This window comes from Acartia tonsa, chromosome 10 (assembly GCF_053477335.1).
Source record: "Acartia tonsa isolate MP-2025a chromosome 10, ASM5347733v1, whole genome shotgun sequence".
In the NCBI taxonomy this organism is placed as follows: domain Eukaryota; kingdom Metazoa; phylum Arthropoda; class Copepoda; order Calanoida; family Acartiidae; genus Acartia; species Acartia tonsa.
The window spans coordinates 20238654-20258222 of NC_137269.1; the positions used below are offsets into that span (position 1 = coordinate 20238654).

At 31.1% G+C, this 19569-nt stretch overlaps 2 protein-coding genes across 3 annotated transcripts in view; both read left to right on the top strand.

The window, feature by feature from the left end:
* Positions 1-15909, top strand: part of LOC145330712 (uncharacterized) — a 158936-nt gene extending 143027 nt beyond the window's left edge. Inside the window, exons 10-13 of the mRNA XM_080175377.1 lie at positions 8922-9237; positions 12231-12319; positions 15306-15448; positions 15897-15909. Of these exons, the coding sequence (XP_080031503.1) occupies positions 8922-9237; positions 12231-12319; positions 15306-15448; positions 15897-15909 (561 nt within the window). The remainder of the gene's footprint in view (positions 1-8921; positions 9238-12230; positions 12320-15305; positions 15449-15896) is intronic.
* On the top strand, positions 15891-18930 carry LOC145329608 (uncharacterized). Of its 2 annotated transcripts, none has more exons than XM_080173899.1 (5): positions 15891-15973; positions 16561-16708; positions 17016-17180; positions 17724-17815; positions 18270-18930. In XM_080173899.1, the coding sequence occupies exons 1-5, from the start codon at positions 15912-15914 to the stop codon at positions 18397-18399; spliced, it is 597 nt and encodes a 198-aa protein (XP_080030025.1). In that variant the 5' UTR covers positions 15891-15911; the 3' UTR covers positions 18400-18930. The 2 variants fall into 2 exon arrangements, with proteins under 2 accessions (XP_080030025.1, XP_080030024.1); XM_080173898.1 differs by lacking the exon at positions 15891-15973 and adding an exon at positions 16183-16290.
* The last annotated feature ends 639 nt before the right edge of the window (positions 18931-19569 follow it).

Below are 19569 nucleotides of genomic sequence, written 5' to 3' on the forward strand. Positions count from 1 at the left end.
GGTAATCCCTAATAAATATAACAACTTTAACATATTAAATTAGTGGTTGAAACGTTTGGACACTCAACTTAATGAGCCAACTAATCAAAATTCACTTAGACAATGAATAAGAAAACTTTATTAAAACTAGTGTAATGAACAGCCAATTATCTCCTCTCTCTCTGACTTTTCATCGTGAAATTCTTATATTCTAAGATGTTTTAAAATTAAAATTTTTAAGACTGGAAGGTTGAAAAATTGTTAATTGCTCTTTTGGTCAAGAACACGATATAACTTCATACTAATAATGAAATGTTGATGCTGGGTGTGAATACATTACAGGCAATTTTAAACTGTACTAATTTGGCAATTTTTAACATGAGAAACATAGAAAAAGATCTCCTTTGGAGTAAAGTAAAACTAATGCCTTAAATTTTTAACCAATCAAACACAAAAAATTAGTTTCTAAGACAAATTATTTTTCTGCATAATGTTGCTGTAAATGTTACCAACAAAAAAGTTATACGCCAAAGAGATTTCTTGAGTTGGTGGTTATTATCCAACGTTTTTCATCAAGTTTGAAGCAACACTTACATATTTAGAAATGTATGAAATAAATGCCCAGGGTATAATCATCACTAAAAATAGGCCTGCAAGCTAAATCATCCTTAATTTGTTTATACAATAAAGACGATATTTTATAAAAGCAAATAATTTTATGCATAAAATTGGCTAACAATCCACTCCTTAATTAGTTGGTTCGAGTTAATTTACACTTTGGTGGCCTAACCCATTTTCTTAAAAGTGTCCGTTTGCACGTTTGTTTAAGAGTTTGTTCTGTAAGATCAGAAGAACGGCGGTAACAAATCGTTTTATTCTTCAAATATGCTTAGCTTGATGTATGGATGATAATAGAAATTTTTGTTAATAAAATTATTGAAAATTTACTTTTCATGACTTCTAAATTGTTTCTATGGGTGTATAGCTTTTATAAATATCCTAAAACCATAACGGGCTAATAACGAACTTTTATGAAAAGCAAATATTAATTCTATCTCAAGAGTAGGGAAATGCCTTGTTCGATAAAATTATTCGGAGTATATTGAGGTTATTCAGTTCTTATTGAGCTCTTTTACATGGTTTTTACGTATACCACCAATATAAGTAACTAGAGGAATATAGGACAACGAGGTTTGAATTAACTCTACCCCTTTCCTTCCCCTTAAATGATTCCTTCCCCTTTACACATTAAGATAGTCAAATTTCTCTACCATCGTCCTATCCCTGATTGAGAACCAAATCTGCACGACTTTGCCCCTTCGCAGATCAATCATTGTTTCAAAGGATATACACCACCAAAGTGTCCATTAAAAATCGACAAACAAAATAATTATTCTCTTCCCTAACAAGACGTTATGTTAATCATACTGCTAAACAATTAAATTTTTCATCAAATTAAAAAAAATTTGAATGCTACAATGGCAAAGAACCAATAAAAAATAAATATTCCTTATTGTCTGTATCGAATAAACATACATAAATGATATGCCTAAGAATAACTTTATTAAACAAGCGAACTTGTTAAAATCTAATAATAAGGACAAAATAAGTTATATACATGCTCTATATATTTAAAACCATGTTTCCTTTTAAAGAATTATTCAAACAAAAAATTGGCTATCAAAGTTTAATATGGCTGAATTTCTTCTAGTCATCTAGCCTTCGAGGAACAGGGCTAGATGTTTTGAAAATTAATTTAAGACAGTGCTAAAAATGACAGTATGTAAACTTTCTCACAATGGAATTTCTTTTTTATTCTCACATAGCAATAGGTATGTCGATAGGAGGCAGATTAATTTTATTTCCTTTTATCTTAATTTTAAACAAAAAAATAGGGATTGGTGGAATTACCATAGATACTACAGGCTATAATAGTTTTATCATCCATTGACCTACAGATCTATAGTATAGATGTATATACAGACAACTACCTCCTTTCATTTTCAAAGACCTCTTTCGTATGCTTCTATTATTTCCTGCTACTTAGCTGTGTAATATAAGCGATACCATATTGGTTGATTTTCAATGACCCAATAGAAAGGTTGCACGAGACGGTTGCGATGGGGAGATATTGTTATTTAACCCTTTCTCCCTCTAGTGACCTATGACTATACTCAAAAAAGTCTTTGGTTGTTTATTTATTTTTCCAAATATTTTCCCCGTGGCTGATCTATCCTTCTTTAAACAACATAATTTATCTATTTCAAGAAACCATTAATTCAAGGATGAGAACATAAAGTTGGAAAATAATTGAAAGAAAAAAGTGCTTTTAGGAAAAGTTCAGATATCTTAAAAAGTTACAGGAATTCCTTTATGAATTATTATGGCATCCAAAAATTTTTACTCACACTCTCTATGCATAAATCGTTGGATACTTTAATATAAAAAAGGGGATATTTTATACATCATAATTGGTTATGTGAATAAATTTATCCCCCATTGACTTATCACTCAAGATTCCTGCGAAGCTACTCAATATTTAGGATATTTCCCTCGTGCATACGTCCATACTTCAATCTGTCCTAAGCAAAAGTTATTTTATTCGCCTCCTTCAGAATAAGTTAATTTATAAGCATGCTACCAAGCTCAACAGTCCATAAACTGTCTTAATTACTCTTTAAATTATAATAATCAATAATATTTAAGACATATTTCTCTAAATTTAAAACCTGTACATAGATAAACCAAAGCTAAAAGTCCTAACCTAGACTTTGCACTTCCCATTTTTTTTATCTTCTCCCCAATAATTTCTTTATCCTTTTTCGGGCATCTACCCCAAATTTTCTGTCTGGTCAAATTTGGTGTCCAAAGTCCTTTGAAATAATGAGAATAACAGCTAGTAACCCCGCTTGACTAGTCAAAAATTGTACTGTTCTCTCAAAGAATTGATAAGCTAAGGGAATGGCCTAGAATGTTTTTGTTTTGAGGCCTTGTAGCCTATAAAATGCTACATTTATGTAGCCAAAAATGTTTATTCAATACAGACACATTTTACTATTTACTTGTATTGAATATATTTCAAAGTAAGTTTTTTAAACAAACTTTAGTTTAGATTTAGTTTCACCACTGAAACTTGAATAAAAATTTTAAGATTATTGTATAGCAATGAATACTATTTCAAATTTGGTATGCATAAAAATAACAGCTTCCTAAAACTTTTACATTGTTCCCCCTTTTTGTTATTTTTGTCAAATAAAATTTTTTAAACTAAAAATATCCACACCTTGCTGCTCATTTAATCGCCCTGGGGAAATCTATGTTGCCCCCCCCCCTTTCATTAGCCCCTCCCCTTTCTATGCAACATTTAAAAAAGAAAAGGAAAGAAAGAGAGAGATAGAAACGGACATAAGAAAATTGCTAATGGAAATCCTAAAGAGAGGGAAAGGGGAAGCCCTAAAAGGGGCCTATACTAAAATGTATGTTTATGCAATACAGAAAATTTTGCACATTAGCAAATGAGTCAGTTGTTTAATTTAACTATATAACTCAGTAGATATTTTCCATTATAAAACATCTTTGATTTCTCTATAACTATTTTAATTTTTTTCCGTCATATTAAGCCAGTAAGATCTTATATTTTTAGGATACAAAAATCATTAATGTGATCTATATTTATAACCTTTTCGAATTCTTCAATTTGCAAGGCAAAACATAAATTTTTAATTACTTACTCTGACTTTATGACGGAGTGACACACGAGCATACTCAAGTTATGGAGTAGCTGTTGAAAAATGCGCGTAATTGTTTGAGCGTCGCCTATAGGAGTCGAATGAATAAAGCGTTCCAAGGTCAATTTTCATGGCCTATCTAAAGTGGCCCATTAATCCACTAGTATAGTGTGTATACCCCCCTCCCCTCCTCCCTATCTCTCCCATTCCTTAAAAAATGCAACTTGTATGTGTCTGTGTGTGTAAGCCTCCTTTTAATTTTAGGATTACCCTTTTAATTTAATTGTTAACAAAAAAGAGTTTAAGCTCTTAGAGGGTTAAAAAGACATTTTAGTATTTTTAGTGTGAAGTTTAAAATAAATTATTACCATATTTACATTATTAATCAGAAATCTTTTTCTGACTTAAAACCAAACTTTGAACTCAACTAGGATCTACAAAACGTAGGTTTCTTAGTTTATAAAAAAAAGAACAGTCTTCTTTTGTTAAATGAGAATCTTAGATTTCAAACAATTTAAAAGCTTTTTTAAAAATGCAAACTACTTTATGCAAAATTACACACACAAACACATACATGAGCTTTTTTTATGCTTTTTGATTGCTTTTATGACGTGATATTGTTTTCAGATTGAGCTACCATTATATGGAGGCAGATTCTAAAAACAAAAGTATTTGAAAAGGGAAAAAGAAATAATTTTCCTATTTAAAAAAAAACAGCCATTTTCCTTTGTAATTAAGTAATTATTAAGTTAATTTTGACTAGCGAAAAATTAGAATATCTTTTTGCCATATTCAAAATATTTTACAACTTTGACCGGTCTGGCTTCGAAACCGATTACCATCCGTTGGATTATAACCGGTTCTGAACATCTTATAATAGACAATTTTCTTCGAATATTAGAATAAGAATTTTAAAATTAATTCTTATAATTATATTTAATTAATTATAATTCTTCATTTTAATATCCGCGGAAAGCTGTCTATGATAAAATGGGATAAGTAACCATTTTAATTTTTACAAGAGTGTCCCCCCTGAAAGACTATAAATATTCTAAATTGAATCATAATGCTCCCATAAAAATATTCAATCTTATTCTTTTAGATAAACAAGGACAATTATTTCAATAAGGATCTAGCAACAACAGTAAATTTTATTGGTTTGAAAAGCTTGTTTCTTGATCTAGAGCCAATAAAAAGTTATATACATTTACAAATTTTACATAAATTTGTAAAAATCAAATCTAGATTAACTTTTAGTTTGTTGGATATAAGATTACCCATAGCCCAAAAGTCGTTTTAAGCAAGTCCCTCATAACAAACATGTAACTGGGAATGAAGGGAAAGGTTGCGTGATTTTTAAAAGCAATTGGAAACAAAATTCAATGTAAGAAATTAACTATTTATTTGTTTAAAAGCCCACAAATAAAATTTTTCACCAACCACCCCCCCCCCCCCCAACCCCTTCTTAAATAATTTCTTTTTAAACTTTTACTTGATGGGACAAGCAACTTTAATGATATAACATCATAGATATAACAACATATATAGTATATTAATAATAAATTTCACATTTGTATGAGGCAAATCGAATTCCGCACTCCTGCTTCTTATTTCTCGTATTTGGGGGACCACACAGTGAGATTTTAAGGCCCAGAGGAATATTTCTTAGGTTTATACAAAACAGACACTTTTATTCAGTAGCAAATTTGAATTATTTTATTATACAAACTTTTACGTTTCCTTGTATTTTTTCTGCTAAGGACAGTAAAAAACGGCGCCTCGTAAAGGCTTATTAATACATTTGCTTTAATAATCAATTTTGAAAAGAAACAAATCTTCTTTGGTGTATTTAAATTTAGATTTTTAGTAGCGATACTACTCTATAATTCCTATGACATATGCTCATCTAATCTATACGTTGTTTTGTCCAGCTGTCTGTTAATTGGGATGCTAGATCTATTCCTAAATTTAAACGTTCTCGTAATTCATCTAATATTGTGCGTATTGTATAAACATATGTAACATGCATACTTTATATAATTGAGGAAAGGGCTAGGTGTCCTCCCTTTGTAATATTTAATTGCATCCCCCAATTGGTTCCCCTCCCCTCTGGCCCTAATATCGCCCTTCCCTAAAGCAAGGTAACCACCAATTCAATTGGGTTTAGAAAAATTTAACAATATTGAAAATACTTTCGGTAGCTAATTCTACTTAAAATAGCTTAAGTAAAAAACATCAACTTTACCAAAGCTTTTCACCTTCTTAAAGTGTTTAACTTTTATGAATTTAATTGTACACTTCGGCTGAAGGGATTTTTAATTATTTTAGTGAGATTCAATAATAAGCTGTAATTATTCTGTACATATTTTGGTACTGATAATTTCAGCCGTTTCATGGGGACTCTAATTATTTGAATGATTTGATTGTTGGAATTAAGATTTGTGGTTACTCATCTAACCAACTTTAAGCCTCTTGGTAAAGGATACACAGTATCTAAAATATATACTTTACCAGAACAGACAAAGATCATAAGAAAATTAATTATCTACAGTCCTTTTCTATCATCTTATTAGTTAAAATTATTTCTTATTCATACAATTTGTAAATTATTGTAATTTTCTTATATTAATATGATAATGCATTCATATGTAATATCATTACTGAATTTTTTTTGGAATATTTTTCTCGTATTCATTCGAATCCGGTGGATAGGAACCGGTTCTCATCCATACGAAAAAACTATGTCTAGCACCGAATTATATCCAGCTTTCTACGAATATAAAAATGTACAATCATAAGATTAAAACCAGTTTTAATCTTATAATTGTACATTCTATATCCGCGGAAAGCCGTTTATAATACGATGCGAGAAATAACTATTCTATCCCATTATATAGATATGGATAGTAAAAAAACCTATTTCATATATAAAAAGTAGCATTTTTTAAATTCCACCTTTTATTGATAGGTTACTACTTTAATCGATATATTAGTTACCTTCCCCCTTACACTCTTACGATTTTTGTTAGTTTTTTAGAGAAGTATTTATTCAATTTTTGTAGATATTTTTAAAAAGCAATTTTTCTCAAAAGGTTTACCCATTCCATTGCAAAATAGCATGCTTTTTTGCAGCACCTTTATAACGCTTCCCTGAAAATTGGACACACTCGATTAATTTTTTTTACTGTACGTACAATTACATACCCATAGAAAGACATAGGATGATGGTACACATTTCTTCAACAAAAATCAATCAAAATTTAAATTATGAAGAAAAGAAAATTTGCCAATGTATGAAGTATTTTTTAGATTTAACTAATTTTGGTATAATCATAGAAATAGAAACTCATTAGATACATTCAAAATTAAAAATGATGATTCCTTAATAACTTTAATACCTAAAATTTGAATTCAAATAACTTCATTCTTCAGTATTTTAAATCCTGAATTAACGCTTGTTAAAATTACTAACTTTCGCTTGTTAAGGGCTTAAAAAATAATTTTTACTTTATTCATTTAGAATTTGTTCATACATACTTTCTACCCTAAAGCATTAAGTCAGAATTAAGTAGGTTTATACAATACAGAAAATGTCATTAAACAGCAAAAGATGAAATTTTTTAATTTCTTTATTGTCATGAAACTTATTATTTTTGTTACATTTTATGAATTATTATAACCAAAACATGCATATTAAAACTGTAATGTAAATCAAATTTTGTTAATATGAATTTTCATCTGAATTGTTGAAGCACTATTAACTAAAGTAATTCCTTAACCAACTAATTTGAAAGACTAATTGAGAATTTGATGTTTAACACATGTGTACTCAAGTATTAGCTTGGTTTAATCTTTTTTTGTGTTAAGTCGCACAAATAAGATTATATTTGTTTTTAGTAGCGAACCAACTCTATAATTCACTTTGTCTGTCCGTCCGTTAGTCCAATAGCTTTTGAGAAAATGTGATTTTCTCAGCTGCTTTTTCCGATAGTCTGTTGATTTTTTCAGTGAAGATACCCCCAATTTAAGATCATCCAGAATACAACTTTCTTTGTCCGTCGGTCTGTAGGTCATGCTACAAAAACATATTTATTCATTTTTCAAAGGTTTCACATATTTTCTCTCTTTTAATAATTTACTTTATAACCCAACTTATCCTTTTGACCATGCTCCATTTTTGTCCTTTGCTACTTATGGATATTATTATTCTTGGTTTCTATTATGAAATCTTGAATGATTCAAGCAAGCTTTGAAAGTTATAAATCCAATAGATTAGATAAAAATAGAAATTGAAAAGTGAAAGGGAGAAATGTATATGATATAGTTGCGAACATTCTCTACAAATGAAGCATGTCTGACCAATAGATCCATCATGACTATTTTGAGGGATTTACAAAAGTAGGTTTCTTGAAACCATTTGAATTCAAACCTCATAGCGATGTAGTATTTAATGATTTATTTACACAACCTGGAGTAAGTTTGTCATTTTTCATCAACTATGGAACGTAAAAATACTTTATACATATTTATTAATCTAATATGCTTGATATTGCTGCGCCGCTAATGTATAATGCCATTGTCCTTGTACGAGAGTAATTACAGTTTATCCAAGGTATAAAAATATTCCTCGTCATTCGCTGTAATGAAAACATAATTTTTTGTTCATAGTCAGCCAAAATTAACTCCCAAAGCTGCGAAAAAAGATTCTAGAATAGCAAAAAGAAAATCATATGGTTTTTTTTAAAGGTTAGACTTTTAGGGCTAGGCAGCTGAACGTCGGCCACCAGTAGGCAGCAAGGAAATCTTTATAACCTTCCATAATAGCTAGTACTTTGACGTTTTCCAACATGTTAAATTGGCGGTTTTCGTGCGGCTAGTGGAGCTTTCTTTAAAAACTCTAAAATTTATATGATATTAGAAATATGGCTGATCTATTTTGGCTATTGTTAATATTCTTGATAATATATAAACACCTATACTACTAAACACACTTACTGACATGTATACAAAAACACTTTCTATCTGGAGAATGTACAAACTAAAGCTTTAATGCAAAACAAGGATGACTATGTCTGAAATAGAAAAGTATTTCAACAATATTTTACACTGACAAGAGTTCTTTACATTTCTTGTATCAGTTTGTAATGTATTTTTTCAGCGAATAACGTAACTAATCGAAGTTTAAAGATTTCTAACTGAATTTATTTTTTCCAGGTTAGTGAAAACCGTCCTGTGCCAGCATCACTGCGGCCGCTGACGACCGCCACCGCCGCTACCAGCCCGCAATTCGCAGACTTCTCCGTACTCAGCGAGTCCGAGGGTGTGCGGACGCCTCGCCGCGCCTTTTTCCCGGCCACCTGGGGCCCAGCACACCTGCCGGTTACCCTGATGGTGAGCCGGGACATGTCGCTGACCGGCAGCCAGGCCACCAGCGCATTCTCGCTGAATCCAGTGACACAGTTTGTGGACCAGATACCCAATTATCTGTTGTCTACTTCCAGTCAAGGATCAGGACTGGGTACAACACAAGGTAACATTTATTGACATTACCTGCAAAAAAAATCACGTAAAAGCGCATCGTCTTTGGTCTCTGAATTAACTTCTAGATGAAACAAAAACAGTGGCATTTTTCCGGATATTTCCTATTGAAGCTTACTTGGGAATAATACAAAGATTTCAAGAAAAGCAACCGTTTTAGAGAAAATAGGTAACACATAATCAAATTTGTATAACATTAACATGTTCAATGTTATATATTTTTTCATTCTTTAAAATTTTGCAGAATTTCTTTAAGAAAGAAATTTAGGTTTTATTCAAAGGAAAAATGAATAAGTCGGTTATTTTTCTTACTTATCATTGCACTGTAACGCTTTATATTTGTATGTTTAATGTAAAAGTATGTTTTGAGTATTTTTTAAAAACAGCAAAATTAATAAAGCTAAATAATGGATATGACAAATATAAAATAAATCTATATAAAATAATTGCATTGATTTATTGACAACACCTTCTATAACTCCTTTCTAAATTATTAATTACTATACATCTAAGTTATATTATTATCTAGTTAAAAATTCTTTGCTAACAATCTCATGTAATTTTTTTGTATTGTAAAAACGTCAATCTCAACGAACCTATAGAAGGAAACATAGTTCTAAAAAGTAAAATTTCTAATGAAAGAAAACTTAAAAGATTAGTTAAAAATAGGACACTTGCCATACTAATGCTAAAGTTTTAAGAGCAAGCATGGAACTTTCAGACAGAGGTCAAGCAATCAAAGGATTGGTTGTCTGTAGGGCGTTTGGCCGTAAAATAATACACACCACCATCTAATTTCAAAATTTGTATGTGATATACATATAAGAAAACATTATTGTAGTTAACTTAACAAAACATTAAAAAATTCAGAAAGCTTCTACTTTTCCACGTTTAAAATCCCACGGCATCATTTAAAATTAGATGCTCTGTGATTCTTTAAACCCCTCTTTCATACATTCAAAATACAAAATCTTATGTTTATATAATACTGACAATATTGCAATTTATCAAATAACTGGTGTACCTTATAAGAATTAATTGAATAATTTACAACAATTTCAGTCCCCTTTACACCAGGGAGGGAGGGGACATTGGGCTATTTATTTATAAGTTTTGTAATAACGTTTATTTATTCGATGCCTTAACAACTTTAGGGACTTTTTAAAATTTTAATTGGTTTGTTTATTTAGTTAAGTGTCCAACGTTTCAACAACTAATTGTAGGGAATCTACAGTAGGGATAATTTTGTGTATCATCATTGGGGTTGCATTCCACAATGTACATCAATTTAACGACCATTGTCTTATCCCATAAGATCCTTGCCTTTTCCCCCTCACAAAAAAAAACATAACTACTGTATTAATACAATAAAGGTACTAAGAAAGAGGGGTAATAAGGCTCCACCAATAAAAATATCCTGGGAGAACTCGGCAAACCTGCTATTGGGTAGAAACTGTACACATTTTGGTATGAAAGGCCTTATTTTTTTTATTTCTTTCCAATAAACAAGTCGGCTATAAACGGTCGAATTTCTTAATTAAAACCCATAGATCAATTAGTTTCCATAGCTTTCAAATTTTGTTCGGACGGATGTTAATGACACTACTCCTTAACTTTTTATAGATTTTTATACATTTAAAAAATAGAAAAAATAGGAAAAATACTATTAAACTTAGATAATAAAATACGAGTCTATTCAATTTCAACTTTTATAAGTGCAATTTTTATTTTAAAATTAATTGTCACGATGCATTTTTAAAAAAAATTTTATTTCGTTGGTTCATATATTTTAAGGCGTTGACGCAATAATACCCTCTAATAAAATCAAAACCCTGTATCCGAATATTAAGCATTAATTGTTCTAAATGTTGATGAGATCTTAAAGTACAATCTATTTAATTTTGTAGAGGTATCTTCTGTAAACTAAAGGAATACAGTTTATACTCAGGTAGTAGTTAACGTATGATATACCAGTTTTAAAAAACAATTATTCGGTATCTTTTTTAAGATAATGTTGTAGTCTTGATTTTCTCATATAAAGTAAAAATAATAATAATAAAGTAACGTGCAATATTTTTTTGTAATGTTTAAAAAATATTTTAATTATTAAAAGAATTTAATAAAATAGTTTTAGTCAATACTGAATAAACAATGATAAATCCTTTTAAAAACTATCTAAAAGTTCCTCTTTGATTGTGACAAATTGTTTTACTATACATTATTCTTCTTCTCTCATAATTCTATTATTAATACTTCTTAGCGGGCGGGGGAATAATTCAACTATTGAAAAAATGAGGGAAAAAAGCTTAAAATATGCTTAATGATTTTTTTGTACATTATTGTGTGCACGTTTGAAAAGCGCATTTCCCTGGCATTTGACCTAAACCACAAAAAATTGAAGATTACTCCATTAAAACTAAAAGTTCATTTCATACAAAATTTTAAAATGTTTTCCATTTTGATTTTTTAAGGGAAATAAAGGCAGGCTTATATTTTTATATTGGCGCAATAATTAGTATTTCTTTATTAAACAATAGTGGGAAATTTTTGTCTATCCTTCTATCCTTTGATATAAATCTGTTCAAAGATAGAAAATAATGATTTAAACCTATCTTTAAAACTATACATTTTTTTATCTATTTTTACTCCTACCCATCCTATTATTTTTATAATGGATATGTTAATCAAAAAATCTCTGAGGTAAACATTGTAGGGATCTTTAGGGATAGGACAATAGATGAGAATTGTGTTCATCTCCAACGATCACCAATTCTGTAAAATCATAAAAGTTTGGATATATCAAGTTTAAACCATCCAAAAAACTTTTAAAATAACAAAGTTTTTAAACCAACGAATTATGAATGTATTTAGTTAAAACTTTGTATAGCAATATAATTTGTGATTTCTAGTACATTTTTAAAAACCTGCCGTTTCAAAGATCTTAACGATCTATCCACTATTACTAATTCTATTATATTTGTACAGGCGTAGTCTGGGCGTTGCCGCGTACCAATATCATATCTCTACCAACTGCTGCTAAACAACTTCATCAAAGAAAGAAGGGAATGAGACAGGTTAGTACGTCATTTTTGTTGAAGTAGCGAAGCACAGCTACTCTATAAGTAGTTTCGTCTTTAACCAACCAAAATTAACGTAAAATAACTTAGCACATCTTATAATAGACAGCATAGATGAAAACCAGTTTTGTTAGTCCCGATAAAAAGAAAATGATTTTTATTTGATATTCGTGGAAACTTGTCTGTAATACGATGCTATAAATGATTTTTAGTTTTGCTGAAAAATAATATTAATATTAATCGGTTTCAAAGACATACCAGATAATATAATAATAAATTGTCCCGGCCTGTAAAAATTAACCATTTTTACTTTATAATATTACTTTTCTGTTCTTTTTTTTTCTTGATTATATAATCATACTTAAAAATAATTGAATCAAAAGAAAACTAATAAAAATACTTTTGTTTCTAACCATCTATTGTTATATTTTATTGTTGTCTACCTAAGATTTGTTTTTTTATTACTAAAACAAGAGTGTAAACGATCATAGATACGTAGATGAAATATTAATGGGGCTTTCCCTTAAAGCCCTAAGTTGAGCACAACATAAACAGGGAGTAGTTAATTTCTTTAATCCTAAACTCATGAATAACTTTTGGGTCTATACCTGCGGTGCCATAACCCTACGGGGATATCCTATAAAAAAAACATTCCTCGTTCCCCTTATTTTTTTCCAAATTGTTTTTGTGCTCATCTAAGCACTTTTCATAAGAGTGACAATGAGTTATTGAATAAAGTAAGGTAAAGGGACATTTACAGAGATACTATGCGACAAAAAAGCTTTAATGTTTTGGGAGTAAAAAAGCACTTAATTTTTTTTAATAATAATCTTTTTTTCCAATAAATAGGGACATAAAGTTGGTGCCTTAAATTAAAAAGAAAAGTATTGGAAACGATAAAGGAAAAAAATTATAAGACATTGGATGTGTTAATATGGAGATTTTTTCAGAAGACTTATCTTTAATGTATTTCATTTCTTTACAAAAATGCATCGAAATTTAAACACCACTGTTTTAAAAGGACTCTCCACAGAAAAATCAACTTTGGATTTTTGAAAATCTAACCTGAAATTATTATTCTCTGTTCAATTTTAAGCATTTTTTGTTTTTGCGGCATCGCGATCGAAGCCCTTTGAAATTTTTTACCTCCTTTAAGTGAATCCTCCCGCCATTCAATTTGTGCTGCTTTAGTGATTTTTAGCTTCTATGTTGCCGCATTCATCGCCCTTCTCCGCCGGTACTCCGCTATTCATTGCTATATGTCGCGGTTCAATACATGCTCCCCTCTCCCTTGTTCAGAAATTAAATGGAGGCTGGGGGTGTTGTGTATAGCAACGTACGCAATGTATAGCGGAGTAGCGGCGGAGAAGGGCGGTGAATGCGGCAACTGCGGCAAAAGATGGTTATATTTGGCGGAGGCGAACACAAAATGGAGGCGGCAGGATTGTCCAGTCAAGGAAGAGGATAAATCGTAGAGCGGCCGGTTGCAATGGAGCAAATGTTCTTTAGCGGCAAACATATATTGAGTGGAGGAAAGTGTAGTATATATTGTTATAGTGGCAGTACAAATAGGCGGCGGACAAAATTTTCAAAGGGCTTCGATCGCGATGCCACAAAAACAAAAAATGCCTAAAATTGAACAGAGAATAATAGTTTCAGGTTAGATTTTCAAAAATCCAAAGTTAATTTTTCTGTGGAGAGTCCTTTTAAAGTCTTTATCTTAACCTTTTTGCAAATGAAAATATAAAATAACTTTAGCAAACGAGTGTGCTTTTATTGAAGTCTTTTTTTGTTCATAATATTCACTTAAGCAGGTTTTCAGGAGTTTTTAACCAACAAATAAATGAGGCCTTAATTTTTTTCATTGAATTCAAATTCTTTATTCAAGCGGGGTCTAATTGGAATTTTTGTAATTTTATTTAACCATCTTAAGTAAACAAATTAGACATAGGGTTTGATAAAAATTTTGAAATGTTTCTTCAAAAAATTCATTTTCTAATTTAGATAACTGGTTTATAATTAAAAGGGAATGATAATCTAATATAATTGGTATAGGGTGATAACTTGCCTTAGACGAAAAGAAATTATCAAACTACTATATTGCTGATTAATGAAAACACTTTATTCTGCTATTTTTGCTATTACTTAATATTGTATATATTTCATAAACACTTATAGATACAACTATTATAGAATACTACAATTGACCATTTATATATCATAATAAATTTATGTCTAATCATTGAACACACGTTATAACCAATAATACGACCTTTATTTAAGGTAGAATACACTTGGTTGGATGCTCTCTTAAATAAGCTAAATTTATCTTAAGTTCTTTGATGAAAATTTAAAAATCTTTAAAAACTATTTTATAAAATGTTTTTAGATTAAAGTCAGATTTTACACTAAAGTATTGATGGGAAGATTAGTTTATATTTCATTGATTAAAGTAAAACACTAGAGGCGGAAGGGGTTAAATAACTGTATGTCCCCATACCAAGTACATTCTACCAACTTTCAATTGGATCTTTGAAAATCAACCAATAGTGTCGGGAATATTAACACAGCCAAGTAGCAGAAAACAATTTGTTAGCAGACGAAAAATGTCCTTGGAAAAGGGGGGCAGGCGGTTTCTTTATATGGTTCATTTCCTAGTTTTTGATGACGCATAACATTGAGTAAACATCTCGACGTAGACTACAATAGAAAATATAAATTGTATTTTAATATCTCTTTTCATACCTTCTAGTCTTATAGAAATAAGGTAGTAGGGATAGATATTCTGATATTAAAATCATTTGTTGAATTACCAATTACCCAAGTTAAGATGAGCTTTTGTTAAGCATCTAAAGGGTTCTGTATTCAAAGGGGGAAAAGGAAATATATCGGTTCAGTGTACAACGAGATCTTAACGGACAGACAAAATTACCTTACTACAATAGGATTAACTTTGTTGATTTAATCAATTTAAATTTTCTAGGAGGAATTTGAGAAGGAGTTGAATTTTGTGTTGCTGCAAGTTATGAATGGTCTGAAATATCTACAGGCTCAAGGAGTAGAGATGGTCAACACAAGCCTGGATAGGATACTACTAGCTAGGACTGATACTGATCATAACTACAGGTATAAATATAGATAGATAGAATATCAAGGAGTAGAGATGGTTAACACAAGCCTGGATAGGATACTACTAGCCAGGGCTGATACTGATCATAATTACAGGTATAAATATAGATAGATACAAATATCTACAGGCTCAAGGAGTAGAGATGGTCAACACAAGCCTGGATAGGATACTACTAGCCAGGGCTGATACTGATCATAATTACAGGTATAAATATAGATAGATACAAATATCTACAGGCTCAAGGAGTAGAGATGGTCAACACAAGCCTGGATAGGATACTACTAGCCAGGACTGATACTGATCATAACTACAGGTATAAATATAGATAGATAGAATATCAAGGAGTAGAGATGGTTAACACAAGCCTGGATAGGATACTACTAGCCAGGGCTGATACTGATCATAATTACAGGTATAAATATAGATAGATACAAATATCTACAGGCTCAAGGAGTAGAGATGGTCAACACAAGCCTGGATAGGATACTACTAGCCAGGGCTGATACTGATCATAACTACAGGTATAAATATAGATAGATAGAATATCAAGGAGTAGAGATGGTCAACACAAGCCTGGATAGGATACTACTAGCCAGGGCTGATACTGATCATAATTACAGGTATAAATATAGATAGATACAAATATCTACAGGCTCAAGGAGTAGAGATGGTCAACACAAGCCTGGATAGGATACTACTAGCCAGGGCTGATACTGATCATAATTACAGGTATAAATATAGATAGATACAAATATCTACAGGCTCAAGGAGTAGAGATGGTCAACACAAGCCTGGATAGGATACTACTAGCCAGGACTGATACTGATCATAATTACAGGTATAAATATAGATAGATAGAAATATCAGTTAGCAAGATCTTAAGCTACAGACAGAAAGACCAACATCCTTATATTCCGAATCCTTAATAACCTTTGGGACTTTTATTAAATTTTGATTGGCTGTTTTATTTAGTGTGTCCAAACTTTTCAATCACTAATTGTTATCTACAGAAGGAATAATTTTGTGTATCATCATTGGGGATATACATCAACTTATCGGCCATTGTATTATCCCTTTAATCCCCCTGGCTAAGATTATCATTTTTTAGATTGATCATAACTGACGAAGTATATCAGCCAATTGGTGGCAGTACAGCTGACACAGCGCTGACTAATAGCCAGCAGCAGCTGAGTTTGTGCGAGTGTGGTCTAGCAGCCATGCTGCTCATGTTCCAGCTGACAACAGCTACACCTCAGGTAGGAATCTTGTGCAGCTAGCAGCTGTTATACAGCCGTCATTTTTGTGTTTAAAAGTTTGAAAATTTGTTTTGGCACTTTGGTTTTACGTTTTTTTAGGAGGACGGGGTCGATTCTCCAATAGAGGGGTGTTTAAACCCCCAAAGAAAAATGTCTATATTACCAGTATGAACATTCTCTGTTATGTAGAATCCAAATAAATTTGTTCAGTGGTTACTGAGAGCTTAAGATACATACAGACAGACATAATAGTATTCTGAATTATAAATATCATTATTGTTAACTAACTAGCATATTTTTATAATAGATGCTGCGTGACAAGGCACCCCTGAACCTGGCCCCTGTGTTGCCCAGTGTGTCCATGTACAAGACCATGGCGACTATCCTGCAGAAGGACGGTAGCGTCGCTCTGGGCCAGGTCAAGTGTATGCTGGAGTATATGCTCTGGGGACCTAGTGATATCATATTCGAGGTGGGTAGATTTGTTTTAGTATGCAATCAATTCCGCTTATTAAGTTTTATAATCTTTAAAAAGACACAGTGCCTAATAAATTAAAGGTAGTGTTAATGATGCAAGTGAAGCAAAGAGGAAGGAACAGTAAAAGTAAATAATTGCAGTTCTGTTGATTTGATAATATATTTCAAAATGATAGCACTCTTTTTTTTTTCTTTCCAAGTTGCATATCAGAGGTGAATTCTTAAAAAACTTTTGGCTCACTAAAATCAGTGAGGCTCACTAAAATCAGTAGGTTCGCTAAAAGTTTAGAGGGGATAATTTTGCCTCACTGAAATTTTAGTGGGGCAAACTGATTTAAGTGAGGCAAAAGTTTTTTAAGCATTCACCTCAGCTCTATAAAGTTTAAGCTTACTTTGTCGTTCGTTTGGTAAACAATCGATCTAGATTATAAATAATGAATAATACTTCACATATTTCTCCTAAATATACATAAAAATATTACCAAAAGTATCAATGATAATTATAAAATCAAGGTTTTAAAGAAGGTTTGCTTTTTAGGTTCGAGCAGATCATGAAGTTGAGAGTCGTGAGGAATGGCTGCAACGTTGGCTGGACCTTGAGAGGGCAAATGTCCTTAATAATATCATCAGGTAAGTTTCTGCTTTTTAAAAATAATAATTGAAAGTAAAAAAATCTTTTTCGAGTATAATAGTGCAGCTTCTATTTAATTTAGGTCAGTCTATCTGTTTATAAGTCATTTGATCCGACCGTTTTATATTTGTTGTTCTTGCGGCTATGCCCCTAGAGACATACAGGAGGGTGGAAGAAGTTCAACTTATTGCCTTAGTTTTAAAAACAGAAGAGGATAATTTTTTTCTGGATCAAATCTACTTGGAGGGTGAATGCAGCCTAGTCCAAATAAATAATAGACTATCCATATAAGAAGCTTTAATGTAAAGTAAAGCACTGACGTCCTGCCACAGTTTTATACGATTTACTGTTAGTTTGGCATTTAAACAATGGATGTTAAAAACTTTTTTTGAATAAGTTGTTTGATATGTAACTAATAACTCAGAAACCTGACTTATATATTTTTTATTTCAGATCGCAAGGGCTATGGAACATTCAATTGAACGTATTTCAAGAATACCACCTTCTCTTCCTTGTAAGAACCTGTGCAAAGATGCTTCGTGAATCCTCCCTCCTATTTGAATCAGAAGTTTCAAGAATGTAAACATTGATAAATAAATTTGTGTAATTTCCTATCAGTCTAAAAATCATTTTTATTTGTAAGAAATAAATTTATGTTTTATAAAGCTAAAATAAGTATTTTTATTATTTAAAAATTTTGTGGTATTCTAAATGTAAGTATCTTTATTTGGAGAAAAAGGTATTTTAAGCTTAAATTTTAGCATTATATTATTGTTACATTATAAGTTTGTTAATCTATAAAATGTTTAAAATTATTCTAGGAGTCATTTTTAAAATTGATTTTAGATATTTAGAATTTAAAAATTATTTAATTGTAATTTAAGACAATTAAAATTTGAAGACATTAAGTTTAATTATTTAAATCTGTGATAAAAATAAACGAAATTATGATATTAAAAATTGTACTAGAATGTGTTAAAATCATAATTTGATAAAATGTTTGTAGTATATATGTTTTTTTGTCAATTTTGTATATATTTGAATGTATTATTTTGTATATTATCATAATTTAATATCTTTGTGAATTTATCTCAAAATATATTATATGTTAATATGTTAGCCCTTCATTAGCCAAGCTATTCTAAAAGTCTCGGTCTGTTTATGGTCTGAGTTTTTCTTTGTAAATAATGGTTATTTTATGGCTGTATTAAGAGGCGTTTACCGCAATTAGCCTTGAGGGTGGGGAAAAGGGAAAGGAGGTATCCCTAAAATATTGTTTTAGGGAGTGTTTATATCACCCTTGGATCGCCACTGGTTCTAATACTCTGAGCAGCCTTTCAGTATGGTATCCGAGCTCACAATTAAAATAGCCACCCCCCCCCCCCCCCAACACACACACACATTCCAACACCCAAATAACCCGTGACCGTGGTTTAATACGTAGCGCTACTGCTGCTAAGTAAAATACGTGACATTATTAGACAGAGTAGGAGGAATGCCTTGGCCCAAAACTCATTGCTACGCACAGTTAGGACTTACAGACAAAGGTTGTTAAATCTGTTGGATGTTCCTTGTCCCTAAACCCAGGTACAGAAAAAGAGAGATTAGCTCCCCTTAGTTATCCTGGGTTGTTGGACCTGACGTTAGAGTGTCATGAACAGCCTCGCCCCTTTGAGGTAATTGATGGGTAATCCCAACATTCCAATAAAACTCAAACTAATAGCAAAGTTTATAAAATATATATTTATTTCAA

Coding starts and splice junctions, on each gene's coding strand:
- LOC145329608 (XM_080173899.1), top strand. CDS start 15,912: ATGGTCAACACAAGCCTGGATAGGATACTACTAGCCAGGGCTGATACT. Junction 16,709..17,015: donor TGACAACAGCTACACCTCAG/GTAGGAATCTTG, acceptor TTTTTATAATAG/ATGCTGCGTGACAAGGCACC. Junction 17,816..18,269: donor GTCCTTAATAATATCATCAG/GTAAGTTTCTGC, acceptor TTTTTATTTCAG/ATCGCAAGGGCTATGGAACA.